The sequence below is a fragment of the Pogoniulus pusillus genome, chromosome 39 (assembly GCF_015220805.1).
Source record: "Pogoniulus pusillus isolate bPogPus1 chromosome 39, bPogPus1.pri, whole genome shotgun sequence".
In the NCBI taxonomy this organism is placed as follows: Eukaryota; Metazoa; Chordata; class Aves; order Piciformes; family Lybiidae; genus Pogoniulus; species Pogoniulus pusillus.
This window is the reverse complement of record NC_087302.1, coordinates 8,461,780-8,475,029: the sequence shown is the minus strand read 5'-3', so window position 1 is coordinate 8,475,029 and position 13,250 is coordinate 8,461,780. Positions and strand designations below refer to the sequence as shown.

The 13,250-nt window shown below is 62.9% G+C and overlaps 1 protein-coding gene across 2 annotated transcripts; it reads left to right on the top strand.

Annotated features, from left to right (window-relative positions):
• The first annotated feature begins 2,053 nt into the window (after positions 1-2,053).
• Positions 2,054-13,016, top strand: LEMD2 (LEM domain nuclear envelope protein 2). 2 transcript variants are annotated; one of them, XM_064173635.1, is made up of 10 exons: positions 2,156-2,239; positions 3,586-3,668; positions 4,785-4,825; positions 5,772-5,847; positions 7,612-7,688; positions 8,307-8,386; positions 9,889-10,034; positions 10,579-10,680; positions 10,768-10,870; positions 11,398-13,016. In XM_064173635.1, the coding sequence occupies exons 2-10, from the start codon at positions 3,629-3,631 to the stop codon at positions 11,546-11,548; spliced, it is 816 nt and encodes a 271-aa protein (XP_064029705.1). In that variant the 5' UTR covers positions 2,156-2,239; positions 3,586-3,628; the 3' UTR covers positions 11,549-13,016. The 2 variants fall into 2 exon arrangements, with proteins under 2 accessions (XP_064029704.1, XP_064029705.1); XM_064173634.1 differs by having other exon boundaries at positions 2,054-3,668.
• The last annotated feature ends 234 nt before the right edge of the window (positions 13,017-13,250 follow it).

Genomic DNA, 13,250 nt, shown 5'->3' with positions numbered 1-13,250 from the left:
TTAAACACCTCCCGGGATGAGGCAACCTCCATGGGCAACCTGTGCCAGGCTCTCACCACCCTCATGCTGAGGAACTTCTTCCTCACATCCAGGCTGACTCTCCCCACCTCCAGCTTTGCTCCATCCCCCCCAGTCCTGTCACTCCCTGACAGCCTGAAGAGTCCCTCCCCAGCTCTCCTGTAGCCCCCTTCAGACACTGCAAGGCCAGAATAAGGTCACCTGGGAGCCTTCTCCACTCCAGACTGCGCAGCCCCAACTGCCTCAGCCTCCCCTCGCAGCACAGCAGCTCCAGCCCTCCGCTCATCCTCCTGGCCCTGCTCTGGGCACCTTCCAGCCCTTCCATGGCCCTCTTGTAGCAGGGTGCAGGAGGGGCTCCTGCTGGCAGCCAGCAGCAGCTCTGCTCCGAGCCCCTCTGCCCTGCCCAGGCCGCTCCGTGCCGAGGACCACAGCGAGGAGCTGCCGCCGGGGGGGTTCGCTGCTCTGCCGCCGGGGGGGTTCGCTGCTCTGCCGCCGGGGGGGTTCGCTGCTCTGCCGCCCGGGGGGTTCGCTGCGCTGCCGCCGGGGGGGTTCGCTGCGCTGCCGCCGGGGGGGTTCTCTGCTCTGCCGCCGGGGGGGTTCGCTGCTCTGCCGCCGGGGGGGTTCTCTGCTCTGCCGCCCTGGGGGTTCGCTGCGCTGCCGCCGGGGGGGTTCGCTGCGCTGCCGCTGCCGCTGCTGCTGCTCCGCGCCCAGCCTGGGCTCGCTTTAGCGCTCCTCTCTCGCTGGCAGCAGCAAACCCAGCAGATGTAAGGTGAGGAGGGATGAGCTCAGCGCTGGGGGTGTGGATACATCCAACTGCAACCCAGCTTTGTCCTCCCAGCCTGCACAGACCCCGTGCCCAGCTCGGGAGCTGTGCCTGTGCCGGGGGGAGGCTCCTCGGGACACTGCCTGCTGCCAGCCAGCCCCGGTGCCTAACGCAGCACCCACCGGGGGTGGATCCCAGCTTTGCCACCGGATTCAACGGCACAGTCTCAGACCAGGGCCTGCCCAGCTCAGGGTAGCTCCCAGTTTGGAGGGACGGCTGCTGAGGCAGGTAGGGCTGTGGAGCCACTGGAAACGACTCTGGACAGCAGGAACTGGGCTGGCAGTGGAGCAGCTGCTGGGCTGCAGGAGCTGAGCAGTGCAAACCAGGCTGCAGAGCTGTGATACCCGTGGGAGATCCTGCGTGGAAGGCACTGGAGAGCTGCTGCAGGTGCACACCGCAGCCACAGCTCTGCTTCAGAGCCAGGGGCCCCTGCCTTGGCACTCCTGAAAGGTCCAAGCCCTCAGACTAGGTTTAATGTTGCCCTGCACAGCAAGCCGAGGACGTCCCCCCGCGGGCAGGCTGCTCCTGGCCGCGGGCAGGGCTGTGTCCCCAGCAGGTCCTGCCCAGCCTGCACCCAGAGGCTCCCCAGCCTGGCAGCTCTCCTGCGCCGTCCAGGAGGGAAAGTTTGCCAGCGACAGCAAGAAAGGAAGTGAAGAAGAGCCTCTGGGATTTGTCTCCTGGGCTGTTTCCCCCCATGGTGCTGGCGCTGCAGAGGATTCCATGTGGGGATCCACCCGGGGGGCTCTGCAGGGCTCTCCTCTGCCTCCACCGCCCGACCCGGGCTGGGTCCAGCCTGCCCAACAGCTGCCAGCTGCCCGAAGGGAGCCTGGCGGCGCTGAGCGGGCTGCGGGAGCCGTGTGCGGAGCAGGGCAGGCGGCAGGGAAAGGCTCCGCTCCCGCTGCTGCCTGCTCACCGCCGGGGAGGGCAGCGCTGCTCAGCCCCCGCGGCGCCTGCTCCTGCGCAGGGCTCCCCGCAACGACGGCTGCCGACGCTGGCCAGCCCCCGGTGTGCGGCTGCTTGTGCCGCGCTTTGCTCCCTCCGTTTCTCTCCGCTTCTCTCCCCGAGAAGCGCAGCGGCTCCCGCTCGCCGCTCCCTCCGGGACAGGCCCCGAACCCCCGAGCATGGCGGCGCCGAGCGGCGTCCCTCGACCTCCCCAGCATGGCGGCGCCGAGCGGCGTCCCTCGACCTCCCCAGCATGGCGGCGCCGCTCCCAAGATGGCGGCCGTGGGTCGCGGCCGTGCGCACTTCCGGCGGGCCCGGGGCCGCGGCGCGGCCATGGCGGAGCTGACGGACGCGGAGCTGCGGCAGGAGCTGCTGGCGCTCGGCTACCAGCCGGGGCCCATCACCGCCACCACCCGCAAGGTCTACATCAAGAAGCTGGGCTGCCTGCGGGCCGAGGTAGCGGCGGCGAAGCGCACGGGCCGCGGGGCGCCGCCGAGCCCGGCCCGCACCCCTGCCCGGCCGCAGCAGGCCTCGCCCGCCCGGCAGCGCTCCGGCTTCGGCCTCGGCCTCGGCCACGGCGGGGCCAGCCGCGACAGCGAGGAGGAGGATGAGGAGGAGGAGGAAGAGGAGGAAAGGGGGCAGCTGCCCGCGTCCCGCTGGGGCACGTCGGGAGACGGCGGCAGGCGGGGCTGGGAGGGCTCCCGGGGGTCTCCCCCGGGCCGCAGCGCAGGGTTCGGCGCCGGGGCCGGGGCCGGGGCAGGTCTGTCCCGGGACAGCGTCGCGGGGCTCAGTACCTCGGCGCAGTGGGAGACGTCGGTAGAGAGAAGCGGAGGGCCCAGGGACGGGCTGGGGCCATCCGTGGGCGGGCTTGGGGGGCTGAGCTCCCCCTCCCAGTGGGACACTTCTGTACAGAGCAGCGGGGGGCTGGGGGAAGGGCTGAGCCCCACAGCGCAGTGGGACAGCGCTGCGCAGGGCAGCAGAGGGCTCGGCGCTGGGCTGGGGGCAGCCCCGCTTGGGTTTCGCGGGGCAGGCACAGGGTCCCAGTGGTACCTGTCCGCAGAGAGGGGCGAGGAGCTCGGCGCGGAGCAGTGGAGCAGCTCGGCAGAGAGAAGTGGGGGGCTCAGCAGCGGGGTGAGGCCATCCCTGGACAGCTTTCGGGAGTCAAACTCCACATCCCCGTGGGGCCGATCTGTAGAGAGAAGTGGGGGGCTCCGCGGCGTGGGCGGGTCGGGGGCACCCCTGGATGGGGTCGAGGGGCTGAGCTCCACCCCCGCCTGGGGCAGCTCCGCGGGCAGGAGCGGGGGGCTCAGCTCCAGACCCATCACCAGTGAAGAGAGTGGGGGCCTGAAGGGCAGGAGCTATTGGGGCACGTCCGGGGTTGGAAGTGGGGGGCAGAGCTCCCGGGCACGGTGGGAGGCAGCAGAGCAGAGGAAAGGACTCTCCGGCAGCTGGTGGGGGCGGGAGGGCGAAGCGGCAGGCAGCACCCCCTGGGGCACCGCGGCGGCGCCGGGAGGCCACACTCGCCCCTTCGGCAGAGGGAAGGAAGGTTTGGCCGCGGGCGTTAGGAAGGAGGCGGACAGGGAGCTGCAGCCCAGCGGCTGGGGGGCAGGCCTGATGCGGCGGCTCCCGTGGAGGGCGAGGCGAGAGCCGGGGCCGGCGGCGGGGAGCTGGTGGCAGGGGCCGGGCGCGGGGCCGGGGGTGACTCTGCGCCCGCACCTGCTGCGGTCAGCTCCCGGGCAGCAGGCAGGAGGCAAGGCCAAGGGCTTCGAGCACTACCTCTCCCAGTTCCTCTTCCTCGCCAGCTTCGTGCTGCTGCTGATTTTCGTGGGCATCCTGGTGGTGAAGATGCTGGGCTCCGGCTGGCTGGACCGGAGCGAGGAGAGCTGTACGTGCGCCGCCCCTGCCCCCCCTTGCTGCTGCCGCTGCCATCTCACTGCTCTCTCCTACTGCTGTGCCTTGACATCTGCTTCTGTCCTCATTGCCATCTCCCCTGGCGGCCTTGCTGGGCAGGGAGAGCAGGCCAAGGCTGTGCTTATCTCTGTGTGCAGTGAGTTTGGCCTGCGGTGCTGGGCAGCCCTGGGCTTTATGGAGAGCGAGGCCCCTGCTGGGCCAGGGATGGGGCTCGGGGCTGTCCCTTGGCTCACATCGTGGCTCTGCAGCTGCCCCTTGTGCGTTTCTGACCTTGGCCCTCCGTGGCTGCAGTGGCTGAGTGGTGCTGCGGCAGAGCCCCACGGGGAGCGGGCAGGAGCTGCCCTGCTCGGCAGAGCAGCTGTGCCCAGCCAGAGCAGGTGGAGACGGAGTCACCTCATGGTGTGAGCTGAAGAGGGGCTGGGGAGCAGCTGGGAAGGTGCAGAGCCTGCAGCGTGGCACACTGTGGCTGGAGGTGCTTGGGCACTCTCAGGGGCTGGGGAAGCTGCTTCCTGCCCCCTCGCTGCCAGGGACTGCCTGAGTTTCTGCTGCCAGCACAAACCCCTGCAGCACAGCTGCCAGCTCTGGAAATCCTCAGGAAGTTAGGAGTGCAAGGGAATGCTGCAGGCAGCCTGGGCTGTGCCCAGTGCCTGGGATGGGAGGGAGCTGTTAAAGCAGAGGCCATAACCTGCAGAGCTAACAGCTCCAGCTCCAATAAATCCTCTGCCTTTGCCTTGAGGAGACCTGATTTAAATCCTCCTTCTCACCCTGGTGCTTCCAGTGGCCATGGCGTGCAGGGAATGCCATTACTGGGCCGTAGAAGCATTGCAGAGCAGCAGCTGGCAGAGGAGCATGAAACAGCTCATTACAAGGAGCTATTAAAACCTCAGCCCCCTCTTTGGCCTTGCCAGCTGAGCAGGGCTCACTGCTTGTGCCCATTTCATTTGCTGGCTTGCAGTGGTGCTTGGGATGCAGCATTGGCATGGCAGGGTCCTGGGGGTGAGCTGAAGGTGGCCAGGGACAGGCTTGAGGGAGAGCTTTGTCCATCAGAGCCTTGCAGCCTGCTGACTCAGCCTCACCTTCTCTCTTGCAGTCAACCTCCTGCCTGTGGATTGTGACCAGAGCACAGATAAGGTGAGCACCACTTTGTGCTTTGGGGCAGTCTCACCCTCACTGTTGCAGCTGACTTCCACCAGAGCTGCTGCACTGTGGAATGATCCCTTCAGGAAAGGGGGAAGAAAGGGTGGGCGAGCAGGGCAGGTGGGGGTGGGTGTGTACATTTCCCCCGGTGGGAATCCATGTTGCCAGCTGTAGCAGAAGTGCTGTTGGGTTGCAGTAAAGCTGTGCCCTGCTTTAATAGGCCAAGGCTGAACCCAGCCTCTTCCCTCAGCTACCTCAGAAGGTGTCTGTGCAGCTTCCTTTCTTCTGTCATCCTGTGTTAGGAGAGAGAAAATTCCATGCCGGATCCAGAGTTCTGCTTAACTGCCTCTGATGTTGCCTTCTGGTGCCTGAAGGGCTCCTGCAGGAAGGCTGCAGAGAGACTTTGGCTGAGGGAGTCTGAGCCAGGCCAAGGGCAATGGTTTGGAGCTGAGGCAGAGCAGGGTCAGAGTGGAGCTGAGGAAGAAGCTCTGCAGCGTGAGGGTGCTGAGACTGGCACAGGCTGCCCAGGGAGGCTGTGGCTGGCTCCTGCCTGGGGGTGTGCAAGGCCAGGCTGGACGAGGCCCTGAGCAGCTGAGAGGTCCCTGCCTGATGTGGGGGTTGGAGCAACTGAGCTGTGAGGTCCCTTCCAAGCTGAGCTGCTCTGTGTTCTGGAGGCAGAGACTCCAGCTGTGGTTGGTCAGAGGGTGTCTGGTGGCTCAGGCTGGGCTGTGGCAGTCAGTGACACTTTCAGGGGTGTCCCAGCTTGGTTGTGACTCAGGAGCTGGAGACTTCTGCTGCCTGTGTGTTGGATTTGAACATGAACTTGCGTGACTGAGCCAAGCCCTGCTGCTGCTGCCTGGTTTGGGTGCTTTCAGCTGCTCTGAGCACTGCCCTGTCCCTGCCAGTCTGCTCATGTTCGTTACCTGTTCCTGCCCTGCAGTTCTGCCAAGCCAAGCAGAGGGACACGACGATGAACATGCTGCACGAGCTCTATAACTACCTGTCTGTGCAAGCTGGTGAGTTCCACTTGTCTTTCTGGAGCCCTCAGGAGCAGTCAGCAAGCTGCCTCCCAGCTCTTTGGGCATCTTTAACCTCACTCTGGGCAGAGGGGTGTGGGGAACAGTCAGTTCCAGCTGAAGAGCTGTGAGAAGGCAGCAGGAGCCCGAGCTGGGTTTGCTCTGCAGTGGTGCTCAGCCCATGTGCTCCAGTGCCTGTGCTCCTGTGGAGTGCTCCTCGTTTGCTCCTGAGCTCTCGGGAGCTGGAGGCAGAAATGTTCAGCTTTATGGCTCTTCTACCAGGATCTTGAGGATGTCTTCAGGCCACTCAGAGGCAGTAGGCAGGGGCTGATGTGTTCTCAGCAAATAAAGTTAAAGTGACTCCAGAAGTTTCCTGTGGTGCTGAGATGTGGCAGCTGCTGTGAGTGCCTCCTCCTCCTCCTCTGTCTCCCTCCTCACTGAGGAGCTCACCCAGCCTGGTGGCTCAGTCTCTGTCTCCTGTGGATGAGCAGATCTGGCCCACACCCAGCAAGCTGTGGTGGAGAAGGGTGCAGGGAGCTCAGGGCAGGAGCAGGACCTCATTCAGCATGGTGCAGAGCAGTGTCCCTCAGTAACAGAGCTGAAGCTCCATGTCCTGCATCTCAGCCCTCAAGGGCTTGCAGCTCCTGCAGCTCTTGTGCAGCTTTCAGACACTTCAGCTCCACAGGACTTCTGAATCTTCTCCAGCCAGACTTGGATGCTGCTGAGTGCTCCCCAGCCTGGCACAGTGCTCAGCACCTCTCTTTAGTCCACTTTGTGAAGCAGGGAGGAGATTGAGCTCCTCAGCAGTGTTTCTCTGCCCTGGTGGAAGCTGGAGCTGAGGCTTGGGCTCCTCAGGAGCACTCCAGTGCTGTGTCCAGTCTGGGGCACCACAGCATAAGGACACTGAGGTGTTGCAGTGGGTTCAAAGAAGGGCAAGGAAGCTGGTGGAGGGTTTGGAGAGCAGGTGTGGTGAGGAGAGGCTGAGGGAGCTGGGGTTGGTTGGCCTGAAGAAGAGGAGGCCGAGAGGAGACCTCATTGCTCTTACATCTCCCTGAGAGGAGACTGGAGTGAGGTTGGGCTTGGCCTCTGCTCCCAAGTACCAACTTAGGACAAGAGGAAACGGCCTCAGGTTGTGGCAGGGAAGGGTTGGGTTGGACATTAAGAGGAATTTCTGGACTACAGGAGTGGCCAGGGACTGGCACAGGCTGCCCAGGCAGGTGGTGGCATCCCTGCCCCTGGAGGTGCTCCCAAACTGAGTAGATGTGGCACCTGGGCACATGGCTGAGTGGGCAGGGAGGTGTTGGTCAGAGGCTTGGCTGAGATCTCCTTAATGATCCTCTGAGTGCTCAGCACCAGCTGCAGCCCCGTGGGGTTGGGTACCTGTTGGCAGCAGCCCCTCTGCAGGGCAGCAGCTCAGGGGGGGTGGCTGTGTGCTGTGCCAGGGGGCAGGGGTGGCTATGTGGTGTGCCCAGGGGGCAGGGGGTGGCTGTGTGCTGTGCCAGGGTGTGGCTGTGCCCTGGGCAGGGCTCTTCCATCTCTCTGCCTGGCAGCTCAGGGCTGGAGCTGAGCAGTGCTGCCTCCAGGCAAGCTCTCTGCAGTGGCTCTAATCTCATCTGCCTGCAGCACCAATCTTCCCTTGCAGCCACTGTGCCCACAGCTCTGTCAGGTTTGAAGGGATGGCATTTCCAGGAGGCCCAGGGGATCTCTGAGCTGTCTGAGGCCTCTCCTGGAGATCATTCTTCCTGGGGGGCTCTTTTTCCCCAGGGAATTTCGAGTGTGGAAACCCAGAGAATCTGAAGAGCAAATGCATCTGGGTTAATGAAGCCAAGGAGCACCTGATGGTGAGTAGGCTGCCAGCAGCCTCTGCTCGGGCCCTAAGGGGGCAGTGACTGACAGATAGTAAAGGTGAGGGACAGCTACTACAGGTGAGGAAGTTTCACTCCCTTTCCTTTCTTTTCCATCTCTTTAGTTCCCCTTTGGCCAGTCCTGTTCCCAGCAGCTCCTTGGGAAGTAATCTCCTCCTGCTCTGACCCAGGCTCTGCCTTAATGCTTTGTTCTTCTTCCCCAGCCATCACCCTTCTGCAGGCAGGAACTGCCCTGGGTGGAGGGCAGGGGGAGGGATTTGTCTCTAGTCCCCCGTGGCAGGAGGCAGCCTGTGTGCCCTGGCAGCACCTGGCTTTGGTGGGGGCGTGCTGGGGGGCGCTGTTGTGCTGAGTGGTTTGCCTTAGCAGCCAGGGCCAGTGAGGTCCCTCTGAGTGCTTCCTGCATCAGCTGCTGCAGGCAGCAGGCTCCAGCCCAGACAGACCTCCAGACCTCCTCCTCCTCTCTGCGGTTTGCAGCACTATGATAAGAATTAGCCAGGGAGAGGCCCTGCAGGATGAGTTCTCCCACTGCTGTGGTGGGCCAGTGGTATTTGGTGCTGTGAGCACAGAGCTGATCCTCTGCCCTCTCCTGAACAGAACATCACTGGCAGTTCCCCACAGAAGTTTGAGGCTGCCCTGCACTGGATCCTGAACAGCAACAAGGATTTGGGAATCTGGTGAGTGGGAGCCCAGAGTCCAGGCTCCATTTCCTGCTGCTGGCTGATGTGTGGTTTGCCAACCCCTGTGCTGTGCTCTGGCACCTCCTTAGGCTTCAGCTGCTCTGGGTTGGCTTTGCCAGTTCTTGCTGGGCAGGCCTCCAGCTGGGCAGTGCAGCACCAAGTGGCAGCTGAGCTCAGCCCCTGTGCTGCTCATGGCTGTTCTGTCTGCCACCGGAGGCACAGATCTGCGTCAGTGCTGCTGTTGTGCTTCTGCAGGCTTGAGAAGGGGTGGCCCCGGTGCCCTGCCCGTGGCCCCGGTGCCCTGCCCGTGGCCCCGGTGCCCTGCCCGTGGCCCCGGTGCCCTGCCCGTGGCCCCGGTGCCCTGCCCGTGGCCCCCACACTGAAAATCATGGAATGTTAGGAGTTGGGAGGCCTTGAACACCTCCAGCAGGAAGCATCCACAACCTCCCTGGGCAGCCTCTTCCAGTGTCTCACCACTCTCACTGCCAGTTTATCTTCCCACGTCAGCAGCTCTGCCAGCTGTTGGCCAGAGGAGCTGCCCTGCTGTGCAGAGTGAATCTCCAGGCTGCTTGGAGCTCCTGGGCTGGCAGCTGCAGCAGATGCTGTGTGAGGTCCTTCTGCTAGGTGCTGGTCTGAGAGGCAGAGCTCAGAATGAGCTCTGCACTGAGCAGTTCTGCTGCAGCTTCTACTTCTGTTCCTGGAATTTGGGCTGTAAATAAGAGCAGGGGAGGTAGGGAACAGCTCCACAGAGAGGGGAGTTCAGTGACCACACTCAGGCTGGCAGCAGTCTGTGAGCTGAGCACTGCTAAGTGGAGAGCTTTGTCTGGCCCTTGCTCACTGCCAGCACAGCACCAAGGAGCAGCTTAACTAAATCAAATCCCTTTGTCCCAGCCCCTCTGAACCTGGTAGCCCTTCCCTGGGGCACTTGGTCCCTGCTGGCAAGGAGCAGTGAGGGCAGCTGTGTGCAGGGGGTGCCCAGCAGGCGTGGAGCAGAGCTCCTGGGATGGGCTTGGCCATGGATGCCCGGGGAGGGGAGGCTGCCCTCCTGCAGAGCCAGCTGCTGGGTGCCACTCTGCTGGCTAAGCTGCTGCTGCTCCTGTGCTGAGAGCAGCACAGCCTCCACGGGCAGGCCCAGGCTGCCTCCTCTGCTCTGCCTGCAGCTGCTGCCCAGTGACTCGGAGCATTTCCACTGCTCTGTGCTGGGAGCTGCAATCCAATTTAAAGTTGAATCTTCTGCCCGCTGAGAGATGCTGTCAGAGAGACTGCAGAGGCAGACTGCAGCTTGCCAGTGGCAGCTGCAGCCCTGCTGCCTGCTCTGAAGCCACATCCATGCCGTGCTAAGCAGACAGCCCTGGCACGACCCGGGGCAGCCGTGGGGCTGTGTGCTCCACAGGAGGAGCTGCTGCGTCTGCAGCCTGTCTGTTCTCCCTGCCCTGGTTAAGGCCTGCAGCTGGGCTGTCTGCTCGCCTCACTGAGGGTTCTCTGCCTCTCCCCACCAGGCTGAGAAGCAGAGACCCCTCGGAAGCAGTGAGCAGAGTGGAGGAGGTGTTCTGCCTGGAGTCAGCTCACCCTCAGATGGGGCTGGGCTGCCGCTTCCGCCGCGCTGTGCTCACTGCCATCACCAACCTCTTCCTCTTCTTCTGGTGTAAGTCACAGAGCCACAGGTGGCAGCCAGGCAAGGGAGGGGTGAGAGGGGTGGTGACTGCTGCTGGAGGGCCTGGGGCACTGAAGTTATGTGGCTGGTGCTGGACTGGGGCATGTCAGTGCTGGAGCTCCCGGATGGGGAGCAGCAGCCCCAGGCTTTAGTTGCTCATCAAGCAGCTACCTGCGGGGCAGGGAAGCTTCACAGGCTCCCCAGGTGCCTATCGTGGGGGAGGCCTCCAGCACAGACAGCTCTGGGACGTGGGGACTTGGATCCCTCTGGGTGTGCTGAGGTTTCTGAGAGGGCAAAACCCCTCCATGGTGAGGCCCCTCCAGCCAGCCCTTCCCACAGCCACCTGTGCTCTGCTGCAGCTGGGCTCAGTCCCGGGGCCTTGCTGAGCAAAAGGCATTGTCTGGGTTCACTTCGGAGCAGCCCTGGGGGCAGGCAGCAAAAGCTGCCTCTGGGGAGGGGCAGTGTCAGAGTCAGACTGCTGGCACCCAGCAGGAGCACATCTGGCAGCTGCTCAGTTCTGCTGTGGTTCTCCTAGGCCTGATCACCCTCTGGGGGATCCTCATCTTCCTGCGGTACCGCTGGCGGAAGATGGAGGAGGAGGAGCAAGCCATGTATGAGATGGTGAAGAAGATCATAGGTAGAGGCCAGCAGGTCCCTGCATGCACACAGCCCTGCTCCCCTCTCTGCACTGGGCAGAGCTCACACTTGTCCCTCTGCCCTGCAGCTGTTGTCCAGGACCACTACAAGGAATGGGAGCGGAACCTGGAGCGCTACCCCTACGTTGGCATCTTCCACGTCCGGGACAGCCTCATCCCTCCCCAGAGCAGGTGAGCTGGGGCTGAGCTGTCCTGCAGAGCTGTCAGCCTCATCTGTCTCGGCTCAGCTCTGCTGAGGAATGCAGTCAGAGGCAGCAGAGCATGGGCAGAGGGCTGCAGCAGGAGTGTGTCTGCCCCTTCGGTGTGTAGAGGGCTTTGACATCGCTCCGGCTGCGTGTGGCAGGCCCAGGGCTGTGCTCTCGTTCCTCTGCCACAGTGACTGGATTTGGGTTGGCTTGGCCATGGAGCAGCTGATTGTCCTTCAGCTCGTGTGGGGAGGATGTTCTCTTGCTGCCTTCTCCAGGAGCTGAGCAGGGCATGGGGAGGCTCTGGGGGAGGCTCTGCTGAAGTGGTGGTGTCTGGAGCCGGCTGCAGGTTACCAGACTGAGCTGTGCAGGAGGTGACTGCTCCGTGGGTGGTGCGGCCGGAGGGCTGCAGCCTGGTTCCACAGGAGGCACCGAGCAGCAGCCCCCGCCGGTGGGAGCAGGGAGCGCAGCAGCAGGGTTCGGCTCTGACCTGCCCCTTGCTGTGTGCGGCAGGAAGAAGATGAAGCGCGTGTGGGAGCGAGCAGTGGACTTCCTGGCTTCCAACGAGTCCAGGATCCAGACAGAGTCCCACAGGGTGGCAGGAGAGGACATGCTGGTGTGGAGATGGACTCAGCCTTCCTACCTCTCGGACTCAGAGCACTGAAGAGGAGCAGAAGTTGAGCAGCCACTGCTGAGGACCTCTGCAAGGGGACAGCCTCTGCTCTGGTGGTGGGAAAGAGCAGGGTATGGTCCCAGTCTCCTGGGGCTGGGGATTGCACTTAGCTGTTTGCTCTTCTTCCTGAACATCTTCACAGACAGAAAGACAAAACAAAACTTTCAGGGCAATAATGAATGTTGGCTTGGGGAGGAGATGGCCTGGAGCTGGTGGGAAGCTGGAATTAAGCAAGCTTGCAGCAGGCCCCTGGCGTCCAGGGCCCAGCCAGCCCAGGGCAGCCTTTTGCAGAGAGAAGGAAAACAAAAGCAAAGCCAAGCTCAGCTCAGCTGCTGAGGGCCTGAGGCTCTGCCAGAGCTGAGGTGTTCCAAATCTGAGCTCGATTCTGCAGAGGCAACTGGTGGCAGTGTCCATCAGGGGATGTGTTTAAAGGAGGTGAACCCTTCCCGTGGGAACAGGAGGGCAGTTCGGGGGCGTTTGGGCAGGTTTTGTTTTCTCTCACAGTCAGATGCAGGCACTTGGTGCTCCCTGCAGCAAAACGTTTGTGTCAGCTTCACCCTTTGGGCGTGGAGCAGGGGAGGGGGAGGGAAGTCAGGTGAAGGTGGTCCTGAAGGGAGGGCAGCCTGAGGTGCCCCTGGCCTGGGCTGGGCTGGAGGAGTGCTTGTGGCTCTGTTACACTTTTTGCAGTCTGTGTGCTTTATGATTTCTGGCAGGGGGAGGGGAGGGGAGGGGGAGGGAGTCTGGGTGGAACACAAAGGGTCTGGGGAGCTGCTCCAAGCGCTTTCTGGTGGCTGCAGCCAGAGGGGCTGCTGCAGAGCAGCTGTGGAAAGGCTGCTGGGGCTGAGCAGACCTGCACCATGCACGCAGTGCCCGTGCAGGGATGCCAGGGCAGTGCTGCAGCCTCACAGCAGGTGCCAGGAGCAGCCAGCAGTCCCTGCTGGGGCTGCAGCTGTGGTGTCTGCTGTCTGGAATTCTTTGGTCACTTAGGTTTGTTCTCTCCAGCACATGAGTGCTTGCTGCAGAGGGAATAGCAGCAGTGTGTGGCAGCTGAGGCTGGAGGTGACTTGCCTCAGGGGTCCTGTGTTTGATCCAAAGGATCAGCAGAGCAGAGGAGGCTCACAGCTCTCTTCTGACCACCTACAAGCTCCTGCCACTGCTGGCAAGCAGGGGCCAGAGCTCAGGCAGCCTGGGATCCTCCAGGTGCTCCAGGGTCACCCCTGCTGCCACACAAAGCCGTGCCAACCCTGGCATCTGCAGTCCTGAGCCTCTCTGGAGCAGCTGTGGGGTTTGGGTTGCCTTCTGAACCGTCCAAACCCAGCAGTGCAGAGCCAGGCCCTGCAGCCTTCTCTTTTGTATTCGTTAAACTTGGGTTTGTAGCAGACTCTTCACCAGCTTGGTGCTGTTTCTATGTTCACTTTAGCTCTGTAAGCCAATCTATGAAATAAATTTGTTACCAAGAGGCTGTTTTGCCCTTCTCTTTTCTTCTGGAGTCACAGGTTGTTCCAAGTGCTTTGGCTTGTGCAGATCAAGTGGATCCTGCCCTGGAGGAGCTCCTGGTTTCCAAGAATAAGGCAGAAGATGGCCTGAGGATTGCATGACAGCCTGTGTGGGGACAGCCTGCATGGGACAGGGACAGCCTGTGTGGGGACAGCCTGCATGGGACAGGGACAGCCTGCTGGGGCCAACCTGGCTC

Excerpts from the sequence above, each read along its gene's own strand:
- LEMD2 (XM_064173634.1), top strand. The coding sequence starts at position 2,057 with ATGGCGGCCGTGGGTCGCGGCCGTGCGCACTTCCGGCGGGCCCGGGGC. Across the intron at positions 5,848-7,611 it reads CTACCTGTCTGTGCAAGCTG|GGAATTTCGAGTGTGGAAAC; the intron begins GTGAGTTCCACT and ends CTTTTTCCCCAG. Across the intron at positions 10,035-10,578 it reads CCTCTTCCTCTTCTTCTGGT|GCCTGATCACCCTCTGGGGG; the intron begins GTAAGTCACAGA and ends TGGTTCTCCTAG.